General features: G+C 39.9%; 1 protein-coding gene across 4 annotated transcripts in view; it reads left to right on the plus strand.

The window, feature by feature from the left end:
- The window catches only part of ppm1e (protein phosphatase, Mg2+/Mn2+ dependent, 1E), a 67,864-nt gene that overhangs the window by 36,841 nt on the left and 8,709 nt on the right, over positions 1 to 22,314 (plus strand). For all 4 annotated transcript variants that reach the window (XM_004561803.3, XM_004561805.3, XM_004561804.3 and 1 more), the window contains 5 exons: positions 13,114 to 13,235; positions 18,440 to 18,639; positions 19,767 to 19,955; positions 20,238 to 20,381; positions 21,365 to 21,458. In XM_004561803.3, the coding sequence (XP_004561860.1) occupies positions 13,114 to 13,235; positions 18,440 to 18,639; positions 19,767 to 19,955; positions 20,238 to 20,381; positions 21,365 to 21,458 (749 nt within the window). The remainder of the gene's footprint in view (positions 1 to 13,113; positions 13,236 to 18,439; positions 18,640 to 19,766; positions 19,956 to 20,237; positions 20,382 to 21,364; positions 21,459 to 22,314) is intronic.

Here is a 22,314-nt window from a genome sequence, read left to right on the forward strand (position 1 = left end):
CACCGCCACGCACAAAGAGTCGCTGTAGCTGAGGCTCATAGTGTCACTGTGTTATCAGATATGGTGCTGTTACACAACATCTAGGTTTTTATCATTAATTACAAATGCTGCTGCTTCTAGTGCATATTATTACTTTAGTTTTGTTATAATTATTAAGAGTGAAGCCAAAATATTGCAGTAAATCGCCGCTGCCATGTTTCCCTGGCGATGTAATTTGTAACTGGAGGCCACAGACTGGTTTCCAGGAGGTGGAGATGGGGTACTGATGTCCCATCTCCTGGCTGACACAAATATGATGGACGTAGCTTCCAGGTCTGAAAAGCGAAGCCAACATGGAAATGCTTTAAATCTGCAGCGTTTTTAAAGGCCAGCAGGGGGGCATACCTGTGGTTGGAAATGGATTTCGGGTCCTGATTAGTTTTACAGTCAGATGGCGACAGTTAAAATACTTATTGCTGTAGCTACATTCAACTTTACATTGTCTATGAGCTAGCCATGAGGTAGTAGATCATTATATACCAGCTAATGCATTGTCAGTAATCCTCCAGACATTTCTGGTATTCAGCTTTCCAGCTTTGTTTGTGTCCAAAATTACAATAGTGCTGAACATTGTTGTTTTGAACCTCCTTAGCGTGCACGTCATTCTGTCTGCAAATAAACACAACAGTTCAAAAAAAATTGAATGAATTCTGGTAAAACCTTGTAGGAGTGTGGCCGTGTTAAAAACCCACTAAAATTTGCCTGAAATCCACCAAAGTCTTGAAGATCAGCTTAATGATTTATTGGTCATAAAATGGACAAAAAGTTGTATAACTTAGAAACTATGATACTTGTGGTGTATATTTTCAACATATAGAAAGTATCATATATGATTTCAAATATCATATCAGATTTGACCTTTGACCTTCCTTTATAGTGAGTAGATTGATCTAAAGATCAAAGTCATGCTAATGCTATATAGAGCCATTTAAAAGCTTCTTCACCAGCTGACGCAGAGGTCGTCCCAATGTCTGCGGTGAATGACTGTAGGTAATTAATGAATCCAGACCACCCTCTAAACCAATTACTGTGCAGGCAGCAGAGAAACTTTCTGCTTCCACAAGGACAAATACAGACAGCGCCTCCATTTATAATGTTTAGATTTTACTTATTAAGCTACTTATTGGCTATTAGTGTTTAGTTTTTTTGACCTCTTAACTTTTTGTCTTTTTTTTAATGTTATTATTATTATTTCTTAAGGTTATTTTTCAGGCTTTGGCAGCTGTATTCGAGGAATTTCCCAACTTTTGGAGTAACTTACAAAATCTTATCTTATCTGTTAGAGTCACAAAGAGAGTAGGAAAGGTTGGATGGATAGCCTCACCACAGGTTTCATTTTAAAACAGGAGGCTGCTGCACCTTGATTGTTTCCTGACTTGGTTTCTTTTAATTTGAACCAAAAAATTTCCAACATTTTAGTCAATACATGATCATTGCAACCATGAAAGCTCCTCTAAAACCAATTCAAGCGTCGATATTTCCTCAGCTCTGTTTACTCTAACTACAGAATGGAAAACTGTGGAAAGACTTCGTATCACCTGCAGTAGTATCCTGGAGGTGTGCATGCTCTCACCACACATTCTATTTTATATTTAAATGCCTGCTTACATGAAGGAAATTGCATATATCCAACCTCATTGTATCCATCCTTTGCTTTGCAGCCACAGCACCAAATGTCCCTTAATTCACGGCTGAATGTAGTCCACAACAAAAGAACGATTTAATCTGTTTGTTAACGTCTGCTAAAAACTAAAGTGCTTTGTGGTTGTTTTAGGGAATCATGCAGCAGTTTGATAAAAATGAAACTATAACATGTCTGACCCATTTTTAAAGATTTACGAGAGCAAGATGGCTTTTTAATAGGATTTGTCGATAATGCGGAAATGCACAAGCTTTATCCTTTAAAGAGGAACAAAAACAGTAATTACTGTTAAGTGTTTATTACCAAGTGATTATACAGTGCTTAACTTGTACATGCATGTTGGGTTATTATATTTTGGCAGCTTTATTTATATAGGTAAATTAGAAGAACAAAAGGGGTGATTTATTTATTTATTATGTTGTTTGTTTGCTTGTTTTTTTGCTTAATAACACATATTAAGACTACGACATGGTGTTATTTTAAAACATGAAAAAATCCTGAATGGAAAAATATAAAATGCCAAGCTTTACCCTTGATTTAGCAGAAAAAGATGTAATGAAAGCGAATTATTTGATATTGGAGCATTCAGAAGAGGCATCAGTGGATTCCTGCTACTCGCCATCAAATGCCAGAAGGCCCCAGTAACTGACTAAAGCACCACATGGTGAGTGTGGACTGAGGAGACAAATTAATTCATCAAAGTCATTTGAAAGCCATCTTAAGGGAGAAGCAGTACTAAAATGCCACGATTTAAGGCTTCCTGGCACACTTTGTGTTATGTAATCCTATCAGGTCCTCTTGAGAATACTGTGTTCACATAACAGTAGTTGTTAGGGATGGGCTAATTCAACATTTCCTTTGGAAATGTAAGGCTGGGAATAGCCTGAGGATTTTCTCTCTGTTGCTAGAAAAGGCTCTGCCGTCTTCCAGGTTTAATATGAGGGATGCCTGCTACAAGGGACCGGCGGCCAAACCAGAACATATCGATGGAGCCCAGTGAGTTCCCGTGGATTTCCACTCTCACCTCCACTTGGCACAGAAAAGGTTCAATATTTAGAATAATGAAGTGGGAGCTTGTTCTGTGGGCTTGGCAGCAGGACGACTGACACCACCGACTGTCAGTCACTTGCTTCCGTGTTGCTATGGAAACAACCTTGTTGCTCCGCTGCGGGGCTAAGAAAAAGCTTGTAGAAAGCATTGGTAGAAAAAAAAAGAAAGAGAAAAAACATGGCTGCATGCATGAGTCATCTGCTAACACATCCACCCAGAGCTCTCCAGTTTTATCACTGCGAGCAGCCTGTCAGAGCTCCCTGCACGACTGTAGCTAAACACAGCCGCAGCAGAGACCACATGAGAGAACAAAAGCAACCACAGACTGAGTTAAGGACCACGGGGGGAAGCCAGTAATCACCTTTGACTCAAGCATACCGCCATACCAGCTGCAAATCTTTTACTCATTTCTAATCACAGTCCAGCAACAGCAAGATGAAAGGGTTAGAGGGGAAATCCAGTCAGCAACAGCCAAAGTCATTTTTAAAGGAAATACAACAAATAGTCTCCAGTATATTTGCCTTTATTACTAGGATTTTTTTCTTTTTTTTATATCATTATGAATAGAGTTAATTTTGAATAGCCCGTATGAAGTCTAAGGAGCTTGGAAAAGGAAGCGTCTGGACTTCTTTAAGTTGCTTGAAGACTTGCTTAAAGAAGCCCAGACGCTTTTCTTTCCAAACTCCTTAGACTACGATCACCTGGATGACTGAGAACCTTCACAGACATATGACTCATGAAGAAATTTTAGCACTTTTGAGAGCTTCAGAATGCTTTCAGTACATTTACTAGGTGGATTCTGTTTGCTGGGCAGTCTCAGGCTTTTAGCTTTTAACTACTGCTTCCAAATATTATTTCTTTTACCCTCAGCTTCCCAAACCTGCAGCTTTATTTACTTGGACAAATAAAATCAGTCCAGGATGTCCTTGCTCTTTTCTAAAGTAACCAAGTATCCACTGAAAATCACACACATATTAAAGCTGTAACAAAACTGCAGTTCTTCTTCCTCAAGAAACCAGTTTGTCCTTTACAAAGTCTCGAGGTCACCAGTAAAGTGGCAAGCTCAGTACCACAAACACCAGTCAAGGCACTCTAATCCAAAGCACCAGCCTTCTTTCTCAGTATTACTCTGCTCCAATTGTGTTGGATGATTTTATCTATGTATTTGTTCCTTTCAATTTTCAGAGATTCACACTGAAAAAACATAAGATAACATAAGAATAATGAGAAGGAAGGATATGTAAACTAGGGCAGAGCAGCGCCTGCAGATTGATTTTAAAGAAGCATTTTTTAGCCCGGCTGAACCGGCGCAGGTCGAGTAACATGTAGTCAGTCGTGCCGCTGCAGTGTGATGGTGTGAACTGAGATTAAGCCCTGCTTTAATCCTCCTCCGCTCCACATGACCTCACTGTGATGCATGAGCCACAGGGAACTGTCATTGGTGCGTCACGTCTTCTCCTGTGTGACCTGCAGCCAATCAGAGCTCCTCAGCTCAGCATCCACCCCCAACAGCCAGCCGAGAGTGAGGGAGGAGAGAGGGGAGTAGAGGGGAGAGAGAGGGAGGGGAAAATATGGGTTTCTATGAATGGAAACATGGAGGAGAGGATGCTGGTGATGGAGAAGCCCAAATAGGGACAGTCCCATACTGTCTAATTTCCTGGTGTCCACCCTCTTCTCTGTCTGTCTTTATTTTACCTAAAAATTACTTGATGCATAATTAAACAGTGGAAAGCAATCAAGAAGAGTTACTAAAGTAAAAGCACATCTCTCTGCTTTACTGCATTAACAGTGTTTTCAGCCAGGTTCTGACACCTTGATTAATAATCAACCATCCATCAATTAGCTTTTCCTGCTCTATCTTGCAGACAGTTGCCTACCCTCAGCTGACACTGAGCAAGAGGCGTCATTCATCCCGGACAGACAACCATGCACATCCACACCTACGGCTAATTTGGATTCACCACACTGTGTGAGAAAACCCACACAGTGTGCAGTCCCTTTGAATATTAATTACTTCAAAGAGCGTGGAAGAATAAATCACAAACAGAAAGGAAAACAATCCTAACCTTGTTTTTTTTTCTTTATGTCCATTAAAATCTCCTTTAAAAACCTTAAAGAGAAAATTTTTTGTTTAAACCAGTAATGGAGTATGCTGTATGTTTACGCAGCTTTGAAAGCAAAAAGCAGAACAGAGGAGCTGTTATAACACAGACCTGGGCACAGTTTGTGGAAATACTGGATGAGTTTGCTGGTTTTGCCCTGGAGGGAGACAAAAAACATATTCTTATCGCTAAATGCCTGTGTGATCATGAAAATACCTTGGAAGTGACTCAGTACCAGATAAGAGCCCCCCTCCCCACCTCATGTTTTCAACAAACACATTATTATGTCTCTAATGGGAGCTGACTGTGTAAAAGAAAGGGGGGAAGGCGGTTCTTTTTTATGTTTGGTGGAGAGCAGCCAAGAGAAAGCAACATGGGGGTCAACAGAGTCAAAGAATAACAGCTAAAAAGGCATTTATTCATAGCAAAAGGATAAAATGATATTAACAAAATTCAACATTGCCATGCAAGGCAAAAAAAAAAACCTAATAAAATTCTGCAGAGTAAAAAGTGATAAAAGCAAAAGACTGAGTTAGTGGCTAATCAGGTGAGGGCTCAGGTAGGAGGTAAAACTAAATGAAATAAGCCGTGCAATGAAATTGTGAAAATTAAAAGCATGCAACATAAAACAGAGAGCAAAATTAACTGCTAAAACCTACACGCTAAACAAACCACAGCAAGTATAAAAACAATAAAAATATTTGTACTGGATTCATTGGATCCATTCCTCTAACAGTAACCCCACTTCTAAAAGTCGCTGAAAAGATAGCTTTGGATACGTCGCAAACCACATTGAGATTTGGTTGAAAGGGTGGTTCTTTTTTCACCTTTTCAGGCAAATTTAGTGGAAAGGGACCAATCTGCAAAGATGGCTTTTAACTTTCCAGGTTTCAAAGTTAATGAGATATCTGCCTGACTTAGTTGAACGTGCTATGATCATCGTTTTCATGGTTGTATCTCCGTGATCCAAAAAAAAGATGCCGATCTTAGGCTAAATTGGGACAAAATCCGATGTCAGTGACTAAATAAATGCAGTGACAGGCAGATTTAACCCAGAAAATGTTCGGTGCTTGGTGGGACATTTACTAAAGTGAAACAGCCCACCGCTACTGCAGAAAGTTAGATGTGATGGTGATATTTTGGGAGCACTTTAGAAACATTTCTAACTCAAAGACCTCCTTTTCAAGGATATCTTTTGACCTGATGTTGGCAGCAGGCTTAGATGACTAAATTCACATTACGGCTTTGCAGACAGACAGTGTTGTTCTTTCCTTTGATCTGCGCTTTAAGAATGAGAACTAGATATTTCACCAATACAGCGTCTACACTTTCAAGGAGAAGTTTACCCATGAGGTTACAGTGGATGCTGCTTTATGGGAGCAGGCGTCTACTACTCCTTTCGTCATGTTTCTAGGCCTTGACCCAGTTTGAGAGCAGCATCAAGGACCTAATGTAAGACAGGTTTCTACAGGAGGACATGTAATATAAAACTTTTTTCTTTGTCAGGCAGATAAAGAAATATGATGCTGAATGAAAACCAAAAAGATTTAAAACACAGTAAAGAGTTTCAAGCTACTTTGCCTTTTTATTTCTCCTCAGTGGTGTGAGTTGTGGACAGAAGCATGAGGTTTTTGGGTTATCTGTCCATTCCTCCGCTCTGAACTCATGGACACGATATTTCCAGGATTTCTCAAGAAAATTTCTTCAAACTTTCCAAAACATTCACCTTGATTTGGGGATGAACGTATTTGGTTTGTGGAAGTCAAAAGTTAAAGGCTTGTTAGCTTTCTGATGGTTTGTCTGTGCACCTGTGTTTCACCCTGTCACCTTGAATATGCTTCAGCTTCCTACCGCCTACCTCTTTTGGCCTTTGACCTCAAAAGAATTTTTACAGCCTTTTTTACAGCATCTGGTCAGTTAAACTTCTGTGATATTTATCTGTCCACTTAAACTGTTGTGAATCCATTTCAGCTGCTTTGGTGCAACCCAAAGTGACAATGTTTTCTCAGGTGGTGGCCACACATCGTTGCTCTCTTTGCTTTGTGCTGGTTCCCTTGTCACTGTTAGTAGCATGAGATGATGCCTGTAGGCCATTCAGGTTGGACACGTTGCCCAGCTTCTCCAGGGTGATGCGAGAGGGTTTGCAATGTCTCCCAGTGAGTGGAGGAGATATCAAGAGACACGAGGAGAGCTGGACAGCTAGAAGGGATTCAACCCAGCAGCAGTATGAGATATTTTGTGCAAGGAGTAACACGTGGAGCGCTGACGGAGCTCTGCCAAATGACCTCCAGTGGATACTCCTGTGCATGTTTCTGACCAAACTGTCAGGATCAGACTTCATCAGGGTGGAGCTGGCCTGGCGTTCGCTACAGAACTGGTAGGTTGCACCGGTGGCAGCCCCATCTTTTCACAGAGGACAGAGTGACACTGAGCACATGTGACTGATATAAATGAGTTTTGTTTTTTTAAGTGTATATACCAGGTGTTTATGCTGTAATCAATCAAAGAGTTGTTGTTTTTTTCCTCCTTCCAGTCTCTCAAATATTGAAGTGAGATATAGTGATTGGAAAGGCCATAGCATGTGATTCCATTTGAGTCACTCTGATGATAAATTATCAGTGAAATACAACCTGTAATTTGTGTAAAAATTACAGGTTGAATGAACCTGTTAAACTATAAAGTAAACAGGACTGTGATCCTAAAGCTGCTGCAAGATATCACCGATTCTGGACTGTCGTGTTAGTACAGTAAAACACAAATAAAGTTTCCCTTTTGTTGAAAAGTTCCTGAGGTTCATGAGAGTTCAAGTCTGTCGTGAAGCTACAGGAATACGTCATACTCTAACTGGATATATTCAGCTCAGTGTCAGGATGGGAATGAGTAATTGCCTTTTCAACATATTTAACTATTTCTGTAAAGATGATCGTCAGTGAAGTTATTTGTAGTTTTTGTGGTTGCCATGGCATGGCTCTTTCTCCAACACTGTAAAGTATTGAGAGAGCAGGAAGAAAGGAGAGGCAACAGCAGGTTGTAACTGCAAATGTAAAAAGCAAATTAGAGCTTCTTGTTGGCAACATGAAATGTAAATTAAGACTTTATGCGCAGGTGCAACTGTTTTCATCTAATCTATAAATAAACTGCTCCAACGTGATGGATGACAAATAATAATCAAGGGAATATCTCATCATAAAAAAGTGGCTGCAGAGTAAATGCAAAAAACTGCAGCTGCTGTGGCCACTTGAGGAGTGTTAGTCCAAAACTACATCTGCAGCTTCATACAAAAAAGTAGATATTTTGCACCTTTATAACAAAAAACTCACCCACTGGGATTTTATTATGTTTTAAATTAGCTAAAAAATAAATAGCTTGCTGTGTGATAAATTGCACTAAATGCCTTTGCAACAAGACAAATTCTACTCTTTTATTAATGCGTTGTTTCACACCAATCCAACTCAGCAGGTTTAAGTATCTACACCCCATACCTGCACAGTCAGTGAATGCATCAGCTGATACCTTAGCATTTTTATTCATTTATAGCCACTATTACAAAAACACCACAGCGATGGCCAGAATACTAAAACATGGCTCCATGAACCACTGGGAGACGTGCTTTTTTCTTTTTTTAAACTATGAGTCGTGCAAAGCTACTCTAGAAGCTCTCATTTGAGTCCATGAATTAAAATACTTTAAATAAAGCTACGTCTACTTAAAATCAAATGTATTTAGGACCCACCCATCCACCCTGACCTCCTCTGGTTGTGAATTTGCATTGTCATAATTAATCCCGCAAGAAAGCTTTGTTACTTTAAAGGACACCATGTTGCCATGGGTACGAGTAAAATGGCTCATGCTGTTGATGTGCTTGGGAGGTCAGTCTTGCGATGAGACCACGCTTTGTTAGAGTCGTCTAATGGTATTTGCTAGTAAAAACACACATCTTTTCAGTCGTACATGGAAATTAACTCACTTAGCTGTCTCTGTTAGCAAGAGTACAGCTGAATTAATTAAAAATGTTGAGGTTGGCTGCCGCTGGCTTTGAGTTTTCATTGATTAAACCCATGCTATTTGACATATGAGCCACAGAGGCCCCTTTCACGCTGACTGTATTTAATTTTAGAATATGTCCCTGCGTTGTACTCAGCCAACCCAGCTCATTTATTAGGGGGAAATTAAATGCAGTGCACTGAGTACTGTACTGAAAGTGTCCAACAGAGATTATCTGTATTCAGTTGCCCTAGTGCTACATTTTAAATTAATATGGAACATTATGCAGTATATCTGTTGAAGTTAAAATACGATGGATATATTGTGCTCCAAAGAAACAGAGTTCAAAATGACACATTGCACAAGCAGGATGTGGTCAAAATCAGCCTTTGGGAGTGATTATATATGTAAGGCTGATATAGGTAAAGCTAAGAGTCTACACAGCAGACATTTTATAAACAAAAACATATTTTCAGCTTAAATAAATCAAAGGTTATTAAAAAGAAACATAGTACTGGTGATTTTTCTCTGGTGAAAGGTCAAAATGCCTTTTCGGACACCATCATTTTTTAGATGTAGGAACAACCCAGCTGTAAAATGCTGATCGAGGTCTAGACTAAAATCTACTGACATCTGGTACAGATGATGTTGTTGTTGTTCTGCAACTGCTTTTGGCAATCCCAGTGATGCTGAAATATTTTTGTTTTGAACAAAGTACCTGACCATAAGTGCTTTTAGATTTAAATCTAAGCACTAAAACAGACACAAAACCTATTGTGTTTAGCACTAATTAGAATTAGTCAATTTTCTACATGCTGAACTAAATAGCAAACAATGTCCAGCCACAGCAAGTTATCATTGTGGTAGCGATGTGCAACAGATTTTTTTACCCACTAGTCTGGGGTTTGCCTAACATCTAAAAACAAAACTTTGAGTTAAGTGTTCTCCACATCAAGACATTTTTTAAATTATCTATCTGAAGGACCATGCCCTCGGTGGACAGTGCCCTCGCTCTTATTTTGAAGGTTCAAGTCATTGTTAACCAACCAGCCCTGGACTTTTTGTTTTTGTTTCACTTCTGTCAGACAAAGCCAGTCACTTCAGATGCCTCCCAAAGAGTCTTTGGTCCTGGGGTTGATCAGCTCAAGTGCTTAGCTGTTATGCTCTTGAGTTCACTGCAAGTTGAATGGCCACTCCATCCAGAAGTGGATGAATTTGCTGAGATAACTAAACATATTTATCTGTCCGAGCAACTTATTAATCATCTTATTTAATCTTTAATTTATTAAAGGGTTAGTTTATCGCCATTTCCATTCACCCACACATATGCACAGCATCCCCCCCCCCAAAATGATTCAACTCTTTGGGAAACAGTGTCGTTAGTGTTTTTTAGACCTACTTTGATTCAATATTTTCACTTTTCAGTGATCTTTGTCAGTTTTTAGTTGCAGCAGAGTTTGGCTGAGGTACCAAAACTACTTGGTCAACTTTAGCAAAAGATAAGGTTTCAGGTTAATATAATCCAGTGTCCTCAATCATAGGTATAGAGACCAGTCAGCAACTCACTCGCACCTCTAATTGCTAGGGAGAAATGTGTACTCCCCAACCAGTTGGTGAGTGGTTTGCTGCACCGAAACCTCCTTGTGATTGTTTTGGTCATGGAAGACACTAACTTATTGCTTTTTGAAACATGTTTGGTTGCATTGGTAAGGCACAACTTTTACGTTGACGAGAAAGCCTCACTACAGCTGATCGAGCACTATCTTTTGCAGACGAGGCACTGACATCCATTCAAACTGAAGGCGACCATGCCAACTTGCTAGCAACCAAAGCAATCACAAGGATTGCTTTGGTTTATTACAGCCTTACATAGCTGGTAGTCTGGGTGTGCTGTGTATATTCTGTTGATGTAAGCATAGGGTGTTAGAATATGTTTAGAATATAGCATGACATTTTTTTGGACACATATATACTTCAGTTTGTAAGTTTCTCTTTCAGCACAGTAACCTCTGAACACTCGCAGCCTCCCATCTGTTGTCCCACTTAATGAATCACCCCCAGAGGAGTGCACAGCCTCAGGTGCTGTTTCCTGGTTTGAACCTTTGTTCGATCATGCCCTGCTTTCTTTAAAACCAACATTACTGCTTCATTAACAAATCATGTAACCAAAATCAGAGCTTCTCAACACACCTGCCGGAAGTTTTAGATTGTGTGAATGCTTGAAGGATTTTCAGGTGTGACCAGATCAGATTATTGTATCAGTCCAGTTCAGGAGAGTCGTTTTTCACTGCTTGTGGCTCCTTAATTAAAAAGCCATTGAGCTAGCATCACTTCAGTTCAGATATATTTTCAAGTTAATTTGAGTGCTATGGAGACTATCCAGACATTAGGTTACTATGGTTACCTGCATCTGGATGTGGCCTAGTTATCGTGGTGACTCATGTGCAGCAAGCCTTCAGTCCTTCAAACGACCCTCCTCTGCTTCCTCCCACTCCTTCTCCTCCTCCTCCCCAGCTCTCGTTAACCTTAAGAAAAAGGCACACCTCCTCCAGCGTGTGCAGATGTGGCCAGATGTTGTGATATTCTGCTGCACTAAGCAGAACTTTGTGTTATAAAACTTTTAAATCCTTCAAGGCAAATACGCACATGGGCATTCCACAGATGACATGCATGATATCAGAATTCAGGGAGTGCCCAAATTGAATCATGCTGCAGCCACACGCACACACACACACACACGCACACACACACACACACACACACACGCACACACACACACACACACACGCACACACACACACACACAAACCAAAATGAAGTGATTTCTCATTTGTGATTTGTTTTTTATAATTTTTTAGCTCTAAAAACATGTAATTTAAATTCCATGGCTTTGTTTAACTGTGATTATTTAGAAATGGTTTCCGTAGGGCAGGGATAGCTCAGTAGGTAGAGTGGTTGCCCCATGATCGGAAGGTCGGGGGTTCGATTCCCCTTAACAGCTACCCTGAGGTACCCCTGAGCAAGGTACCGTCCCTACACACTGCTCCCCGGGCGCCCAATGGCTGCCCACTGCTTCACTGAGTGAATGGGTTAAATGCAGAGAGCAATTTCCCCACGGGGCTCAATAAAGTACAATAATGTACACACTTCTATTTAATATTTGATTTATATTTTATACCTATATTTTAAATATTAATGTTAATTTCAAACAGAATTACAAAGTGTAAAGTTAAAGGTGTTTTGTTTATTGTGAAATATCTTGTACAGCTCATCAGCAGTGTCCATTAGGGGGCGGTACCCCACACTTTGAGAATCACTCATGTAATAAATTCTGTTTAGGTTTTTCATGTGATGTCATATTTCTCAAGAGTGGTCCACCATGTTGGACGTGATACAACCTCTGGTTTCTAGAGAAAAAAAAATTGTATTCCCTGACCCTTTGGCAAGTGTTTGCTGTGAAATTGGTGATTAGCCTTGTGTATGTTAAATGGGCCCCGACTGATTTTATGTGTTTGAGCTCTTATTCATTGACCCTACAGCACCATGTGCCTAGAAGATAATCCATGACTGAAAAACCCGAATAGTAGAGGTGAGGCCTAGCACATAGCTAGCAGTTACACCACATATGTCAATCAAGAAAGCCATATCCAAGATTAAGCCTCACCGGTATGCAAATGGATGTGTGGATGAAAATGGATGAAAAATAAATTGCCTACCTTACAGTTAATATAAAGGAAGAAACTGTGCATAGAGACCCAACCCTTTTTTGTACCAGGCTGCAAACACGTTCATTAACATGGGAGTCTATCGGGACTGACTCGTTTTTGGAGCCAGCCTCAAGTGGTGACTAGAGGAACTGCAATTTTAGATCATCTTTCAGCCTGCCAGAGTGCGGGTTTGCCTTGTTAAGTGAATGGCATGACTTATTATAAAAATGTAACTTTTAATAATTTTACTGCTATGTAAAAATGTGATTGCTCTGAAGCAGAAAAATGACCACAGATGTATATTTCTGAGATCTGTGTGCTGTCATTTCTTATTACTTATAATCAGATATGCAGTATCTGTGCTGATGCCCACACCTGTGACGAGCCAAAACCAGCCAATAATACCTGCCAAAACTTGTTTGTGTTAAGGCTCCAAGAAAGCATCAGTAATGCTGTTTGTTCCGGCATGTTAGTATTGTGGATCCTTGAATATATTTCCTAATAAACCTAGATCATGCTGTCAGTCGATGATGTAAGATGATTTTTCTTTCTGACCCATTCTTAACTGTGTCGTCTCTCCTCACCACAGTAACTGCCCGTGCTCCCTGGCTGCCGCCTTGGCCAGAGCCACAGCAGACAGCCTCCTGCAGACTGACCTCTCTATTCACCACCTCAATAAGACTGTAGAAGATGGAGCTGACCCATTACCACGTGAGTCCCCAGGGAGCCCACGAGACCGCTCTCTCGCACAAATTAGGTCTCTCTCTCACTTCATCCCACACACATGCACATAGGCATATAACCACCAGGGCTTTGTCCCAGTTCTCCCCCACAAAGCTGCACGGAGAGGTGTTTGACCGCTAGAGGGCACAAAGTAAACTCCGAAGCACACCCAAAGCTGTCAGCCAGGATGTGCTAAATCCAACAATGGCCAGCATATTTACATCAAAATGGCTTTCAAGCTACATGAAAGCTGTATACTGGAGAAAACACAGCATGCAAAGATATACAAATTACCTTCAACAGTCAACATCTGCTCAAACTGCAATTAGGCTGTCAGTTTGTCAGCTGTCATGTTTTGCAGAGGACGAGATATGTATTAGTCAAAAATAGTCCCAAAGAACTGCTGTTTGACATGTACATTGCCAGCTGTTTTCGAAGGCAACTGTCTTTTTGTTTTTTGTTTTTTTAAATAAGCTGAAATGATGTATTTATGACTTGTTTTTTAACTTAATGACTTCTTTGGGAACTAAAGTAAAGGAACCCGTTCAGTATTGACAGTCTAAAGTGTTGCTCTGTTAGCCCTTTTGATCAATTTGTGAAAAATCAATGAGGAAAACAGTTTCATTTCAAAGGGAGTCCTTCAACTGTAGCTTGCTCTCTTAATCCTGGTGGTGGGGTTGTTGGTGCCAAACTGGTCTGAGTATTTCAGAAACTGCTGATCTACTTCACAGCCATCTCTAGGATTTACAGAGAATACTCGGAAAAAAGGAAATATCCATTGAGCATCAGTTCTGGAAGGGAATAGTAACTTAAATAACCACTTGTTACAACCGAAATGCAGAAGAGCAACTCTGAATGTTGAAGCAGATGGACTACAGCAACAGCACTAGTTAGTCAGCTAAGAACAGGAAACTGAGGCTACAGTTCACCAGGCTCACTAAAATTGCTGTCTTGTCTTGAGTCTTGGTTTCTGCTATATTTGGATTGTAGGGTCAGAATTTGGCATAAACAATATGAAAGCATAGCTCCATCCTGCTTTGTATCAATATTTCAGGCAGGCGGTGGTGTAATTGTGTGGGGGATATTTTCTTGGCACACTTTGGGCTTCTTACTACCAACTGGGCATCATTTAAACACCAGGTCCATCCCTTTATGACCACAGTCCACCCATCGTCTGATGACTGCTTCCAGCAGGAAGACACACCATGTAAAAAAGCTTAAATCATCTCAAACTCGTTTCTGCGTTCACTGTACTCAAATGGACTGGTGGTTTCCAGCATCTTGTTGACTCTGTTGCATAAAGAAATAAAGCATCAAACAATGTACAAACAGTGCGTACCTAATAAACTGGCCGTTGACTGTATGTTCTAATGTAACTTATTGTGGTTTTTAATCATTTGTGCAAAAAGGAGATGAAAAATCGCACAAAATTATCAAACATAATTACTTATATTTAGACAAAAAGATACTCTGCTACTCACAGTCTGAGCGACTTATGTGCATATAAGTTATATATAGCTTTAAAATATAGCTTTTTCTATTTTCCATTGTGGAAATTGTCTCTATGATTACAAATTATTTAAAATGTTAACAGGCATCTCAGTTTAATATTTAAATATTAAACTGAGATGCCTAATTATGGAATTATTAGCACCAAATTCCAATAAAATCGAATCTGATAATGTTAAAAAAAAACATAGAGGTATTAACTGACAGCCATTATCCATGCCACAACAATGGACCTATTTCTGCAAAATACTAAAAGTTGTAGGAGAAGTAAATTCAGAGGTTCATGGTAGGAAACATTAAGAATATTGCACGTGCAAATATCAGTTAATTAAAAATGATTTATTCTTTGAAAACAAATTTTTAACCATTTTTGATTTGTCGTGCAGCCAATCATTTGCTAACAGTCACAAAAATCTAGTATTGCTAACATATGTCAGAGATGTTGTTTTTTTCTTACAGTGAACAAGAAATTATAACTTTACGTTTCAAATTAAAATTCAAAAATGCTTTATTTATTCTCAACAGAGCAGTTATAAAGGAGCAGAGAACGTCAGCTGAGATATACAACATTGAAAAAAATTAAATAAATAGAAAAAGTACAAAAATATAAATGCAATCCAATTACCAAAAACACTCATTATTTACTAAAACCATAAAAGCATAAAGACTGGGTTTGTTTCCATTACATTACACCAGTTTCTCTTTAGTTCTCCTGCTTTAAGCGGGCGAAGCGCATACAGTGAATCCAGCATCAGGAGCTGTAGAAAGGTTGTAAATGTTCTGCTCTTGCTGGAGTTGTAGTGAGGCTCAGAGTGCACCACCACCACCATCTCTCTGCTTGTGCGTCTTGTGTTGTGTAACAGCCGATCACATCCTGTTTGATGCCGCTTCATTGCACGCCACAATTCTCTTTTTTTCCCCCTCCAACTATTTGCAAGGTGTTATGAATAGACCTTTACAACATCTCCATTTGGAGCAAGACAGACGGGAGGAGAGCGTGAAACATTCGGCTCACAAAGTGCAGTTTATTACCAGGACATTGGGTTTGATGTGCACATACTTTTAAAAAGGAGGATGAGTGGATGCAGCACCAGCTGGCTCTCCATCTCGCTGATGCCATATTTTTCAAGCAAAGTGACAGTGAGAAGAGAGAGAAAAATCAGGATAGACTATAATACCAGCAGATAGCATTAGTAGGTCACGCTCACATACTCGCACAGATGTGGTTATTACAGCGAGCGCATATTCTGCTTACAGGCTCGCCTCTGTTCCACTAACTTGTGTACCTGAGTGAAATCTGCCAATGACTTTGCCTTTCTGACAAAGTAAAACAGGCCCCTGGAGTGCCTCTGTTCACAAGGGTGTAATTTCCTCCGGGGGATGAGGAGTTTTCAAATGTCATTGTTGGGTATTTTTTGACACAGCAGAAAAATTTAGACAAGAACCTTTTAGTTTAATTCACCCTGTAAAATCTCTCTGAGAGGAAGATGTGCAGGGACTACCCAGGGATAAAGTACTTTAATTTGACCAATGTTTCTTTAATTTTTAGATCTCGCAAAGCAGTTCTTGGTAAATGTTACTGACGATTTGTCTTCTGCTATCTGGAGAAATATTAAACCTTGTCCAGAAAACTGTGCTGTAAGGATGAAATGGCAACGGTGCAACCAATAAATTGGAACTGTGATCCACATGAAGCAATAAAAAGGTTTATTTATTCAAATACTTACTCATTAAAGAAAATACTCTTGTTGTAAGCTGAATGTAGACCAACCTCATGAAGGTTCGAAACTCGACTCATTAACTTTCTTTTTTCCTCTCCATCTGGCCAGTACGAGCAAAACCTGCCAGAGGAAAATATAGGAACAAAGAAGTAGCAAGATAACAATGTTAACACATAATTATTTTCAGCTATTAAATCCCCCCCCCTTTCAACTTAACTGAACTTAACTACTGAGGTTTTGTTGAAGACAGAGTCGGTAAATTAAAATAAATTGATATGGTGACAGACACAGACGTCACACCCCTGCAATGGCTTATCCTGATCAGTTACCAGAAAATGTATTTATGCTCATTTATGTAATCACTTAATGCACTGCTCAAATGAATTAAGGGACCACTTGATCATCATAGTATGACACACAAACGTCTGGGATATTAATCTCTCCAGTCGGGAAGGAGAAACCACTGCGAGTCCATTTCAGCTTTGATGCAAATGAAATTGACGACAGGTGCACTGAAAGGCAACAACAACACAAGCTCCAAAAAGGGAGTGTTTTTGCAGGTGGTGGCCACAGATCATTGCTCTCTCCTTCTCCTCTGTGGCTCTTTTTTTTTCTACAGTTTTGCTTTTTGCCAGTGTCCTGATCACTGCTGTTACCACGAGATGGTATCTGTTGCACAGGGAGTCCAGCTTCTCCACGATCAAAAGGTTTCCTGTGTGAAGAGCGTGGAGGAGATATAAGGAGATGGGCTGTGGGAGAACAAGACAAGGGCTCAAAAGGGCTGAGATCTCCTCCTTTATGTGTGAAAGAACAGGAGGAAAACTGCCAAAGTCCAGTAAATTATGACCTCGGCCAGGATATTCACTTGCATGAGGTCCCAACGGCCTAGAGTGGGGCCTGTGCTCATAGATGAGAAAAATGCACTTCTACTGGCTTTCACCAGGAAACAGAGCTGGCAGGTCTATACTGAGCTCATTAGACAGATGCTGTCTAAAATCCTGGAGAAGCTGGTCTAGCTGGATAAACAGAATGGGCTGCAGGTCCCGTCCCCTGTTGCCAGCAGTGACAAAGGCACCAGCAAAAATCAGTCAGGAAGGAGAAAGAGAGAGCGATGCCCTGAAGCATCACCTGCGAAACCATCCCCTGTTTAGGGCTTGTCTTGTTGTTTCTTCTCAAATGCACCTTTAATCACTTTGATTTCCACTAAAGTAGCTGACATGGATTCAGAGTGGTTTCTGCTTCCTAACTGGACAGATTGATAACCCTGAAGTTGTGTTATATTGTGACGATAAGTGCTCCCTTCATTATTTTTTGAACAGCAAAAACACCAGGTGTTTTCTAATTTCTCAAACATGAATCTTTGCAGTTTATATATAAATGTAAACTGAATGTCTTTGAGTTTTAGATTAGACATCTGAAAATGTTGCCTTGGACTCTGGGAAACTACACTGAAGATTTTCTGTGTTTTCCTGACATTTCATTGAGGAACAGCTAATTGACATAAAAAATAAATGTACTTTGTACCTCAAACAGTTATTGCAAACCTACATTAAACCTTTCCTTAAATGAAATAAATAACTATCATATAAATTTAAATGGTCACAAAAATGATCAGATTTACAGATGTGCCATTTCAGGGTAACCGAAATATTGTTTTACTTTCGCTATGGTAAGAAAACTGGATTAAACTGTAAGAGTGATTCATGCACATTTTCTTTATCTTTCCAGTACTCTGTGTCACTATTAGAAGCTATTGTTACTGCAGACTGAGCGATCACCTCTCAGACAGCTTTCAGAGGCACCTAGAGACGCACTGTTTGATGTTCAAAAGATACATCTCTGATAGAGTATACTTTCAAAAGTGCAAGCTCTATAAACTGAGCTCCAAACCAACAGTGGAAGCAATGAAGCTAAAATAGAACAGCCTGGCTCATCGCGTGTGTGTGTGTTTGTGTGTGTCAGAGATGGAGTCTGTGAAGCTGGCCCGGCTGGTGTTTAATAGACTGTTTGAGACGTGCTGCCTCTGGCTGAAGGAGCTCCCCTTCCGCCGTCGTCCACAGCCATATTATGAGACGTCCATCCACGCCATCAAGAACATGCGGCGCAAGATGGAGGACAAGCACATCATCATCCCTGACTTCAACACACTCTTCAATATTCAGGTAGGGGTTAGTGTCAAAAACACACAAAAACTCATGCATTAAATATGTTACGTTAGGCCAGAGGTCAGCAAACTGCAGCTCATGAGCCATGGGTTAGAATTACGGTCAATCATAACCTAATTAATACACTATCCTGGATCAACACAATAATGATTCCACAACACTGGAACTGACCAATCACATTGTTGGGATGTCATAGCTTTGCGACTTGCAAAAAAACTTGCTGATGTCCACTTAGGAAAAGGTTAGGTTAGGTTTAGGATTACGGGGCTATAGGTTAGGGTTATGAGATCAGGGTTACGGTTTTGTGTGTGGTGGGACGGTCTTTCCACATAGCCAAAACAATGACATCACTACAATGTTGAACCTGGACCAACGTTACTTTTGTTTATCCAGAAACAACACTAACATGACAATATCAGATCAAACATCAATACATATTAATGTTTGATCACATTAATCACATTAATGTGATCACATTAATACATCATTTCTGGCCCCTTGTTTCTATTTTTGTACTCTGTTAGCAACAACAAGCCTTTTCAAGCTATTTTTATTTAATTATTTATTGATGAAATAGGGCTCGAAAACTTAGGACCATAAACTCCAGAGTAAAATGTTTTCTGAAATCAGAGGAGTCGCCTCCTGCTGGCAATAAGAAAGAATGCAGTCGATTTGGCACAAATCATATTAAACACCCAGTTTCTCTCTCTCTTTGTTTGGTTGCCCCTAAACTACATGATCAGACCTTGAGCAGCCAGGTACATCTTGGGCCCCTGAAGGATCTTATTTCATCATCATGGTGCCTAGCAACTACCCACCATCATGCTAAAAGGACCCATATGTAGCATTTAAGTACCTGTAATTCCGTATATTTTATATAGAATACCTTAGCAAATATTGCATATAGTAACTTTTGATATATCCAAATTGTGATGTTTGCAGTCTCAATATTACATTACATCATTTGACCAATTAGGCCATTAAGTCATTTGAGTTTACTGTATTTAGGGACTACATCAAAAGTTTAATGCCAAATAGATAACTGTGGAAATTTGTTTTTGTGATATGGGAGTTTCACGCCATGCAGTCCAGCCTACAAAATCATGTTTTTTCCTGTCTGCCAGGATCAGGAAGAGCAGGCTTTCTTTGCTGTGTTTGACGGTCATGGAGGTGTTGATGCTGCCATTTATGCAGCCAATCACCTTCACGTGAACTTAGTCCGGCAGGAATCCTTCAGCCAGGACCCCAGCGAGGCGCTCTGCAGAGCCTTCAAACTCACCGACGAACGCTTTGTGAAGAAGGCCTCGCGAGAGGTAACCACATAATCCAAGGACGAAACCATTTAGTAGTATTTACTGCACAGTATTCCTAAACTATGAAGTACTGTTAAGTTTACTCATGGTGAATAACACTATTTATTTATTATATTTATGCTATGAGTATAATTCCAACAGCTAGTCCAATTTTAATAAGAATGAGACAGAGGTGTCTTTCTAAACAGCTCAATGTTGTCAACATTTTTTTCTGCTCGTTTCAAAGTATTTGTGGTGATGCAGCTGCTCTTGAGAACACTGTGACATGTGTCTGTCTGGCAGAACCTACGTTGCGGCACAACAGGGGTGGTGACGTTCCTGCGGGGCCGGACGTTGTACGTGGCCTGGCTTGGAGACTCCCAGGTCATTCTGGTCAGGAGAGGGCAGGTGGTGGAGCTGATGAAACCACATAAACCAGACAGAGAGGTGAGATAACTCAGTCTCCTCATACCTCAGACATGATGAGTCCTTTATGAATTTCTCTGTGGATTGTAGAAACTCTGTTAGCAGCCACGCCTACCTGCTGTTCTGACCTTCTGTTTGTGAGGGGCAGTCAATCAGATGTAAACTTTCTCAAATAGACAGTGGCAAGGATAAGACAAATGACAATAATTTATCAACTTTAATAAAGAGTTGTTTTATACGTTGGTGCATTTTGACTTAGATGGATTTCAGATTAATCATATTTGCACTTGCATTATGTAAAGATCCCGTTACTGTGTTGTGTTGATTTAATCGGCAAAAGTACTGAAGTGTAAAAACGTCGAGTTTCCATTTTACGGCGTTATGTGGCAAAATATTTATTTTCTCTGAGCAGTTGGCAGGCGGTGAGAACTTTCGTAGATTAATAGTTACAGCCAAAAAAATATTCTGGCACCAATAAACTCAGATAAAACAACACATTGTTAATTTACACTTCTTTTAAAAAAAATAAGAACAAATGAGATATAATGTGTTATTTAGTGATATTTTAGGGTGATTTCTGCCAAAGTTTTATATTTCACAACCAAATGTGAGAGCAGTATTATACCACCTGCCTGCTGAGTACCTGAAAGGTGCACGTCGTAGTCAAACAACTGAACTCCCTTAAAAATCTGTATATAGGAAAACTTGTGCTTCATGAGCTTTCCACTTCCTGTTCATTATTGTAATTTGTCGCAAAATTTCCACTCCATTATTGCTCACCATGTGTTTCTTTGTTTAATTCTGCAACAACAATAGTAACACAGGACACCGTCCTCCTTCCTTGCTACATCCCAGCCTGTTTCCAGCATCATTAATCTAGAAACAGCACCAGCATTTCAGATTTTAAGGGCACAGCAGAGGCGGGCAAAGCATTGTGCTTTAGTACTGAGCTTCCTGCTGCAGAATGGCAGCACAAGATGATTCCAATCATTTTGTGTCTGCAGGATGAGAAGCAGAGGATCGAGGCTCTCGGAGGTTGTGTGATCTGGTTCGGCACGTGGAGGGTCAATGGCAGCTTGTCTGTATCCAGAGCGATAGGTAAACTTTTCATGCACGTTCTTTTTACTGCACAATTCTCATACATTTTTGTAGCTTCATAGATGACCCTTAAACGTGTCACATTGAGTTAATCATAAAGTTTCTCTTTTGAAAAGAGAAATATGTGTAATTGTGGGCAGACTGTGGGCAGGTTGTGGGTGGTACCCTTCTTGAAAACTGCTCATCCAAAAAGAACGACAGAAGTCATTTGCTACAGAAAAGACAAAAAACAAATATAAAATGACATTAAAACACATCCGTAAAAGCATATCCAAGTTTAGCAGCTTACACGTTTACCTGGCAAGGAAAAGACTCCCTGGTTCAGACCGAGGAATACAGACAAATCCCTTTGAGGTTTTGAGTCAGGAAGTAAAAAAAATCGACCAATCAAATATGCAGAGCTACCTTTTGTGGTGACCCTTTGTGAATAAGGGAGCAGCCAAAAATAGCTTCCTTACAGAAAAATTGATCCAGCTATCTTTTTGAGAACCAGACTTAGTTTTAGAGCTGCAGAGTGAGGGAAAGGAAAAGTTGCACCTAACCCTAATGTATCGGTTCACTCTTATTTTTTTCACATCCCTTCAAGAACTAACATGAGAGTTAAAGATTTCCTTTAGGGTTAAAGTTACAATTTAACCCTAAAACAGAGTTAGATTTAAGGTAGGGTGTTAAATGTAAGAGTACAGAGAACTTTAACACCCCCACCCCACCCCAACCCCACCCCAACATTTAAAGCAGCACATGTACATATGCTAATCCCACTATTAGAAAGCAGTTATTATAAATATAATGTTATTATTTTAGATAATTTCCTACTAGATTCCTTTTCCTGATTCATGAGATGTTCCTGGATGTT

Source organism: Maylandia zebra, linkage group LG10 (assembly GCF_041146795.1).
Source record: "Maylandia zebra isolate NMK-2024a linkage group LG10, Mzebra_GT3a, whole genome shotgun sequence".
NCBI lineage: Eukaryota > Metazoa > Chordata > Actinopteri > Cichliformes > Cichlidae > Maylandia > Maylandia zebra.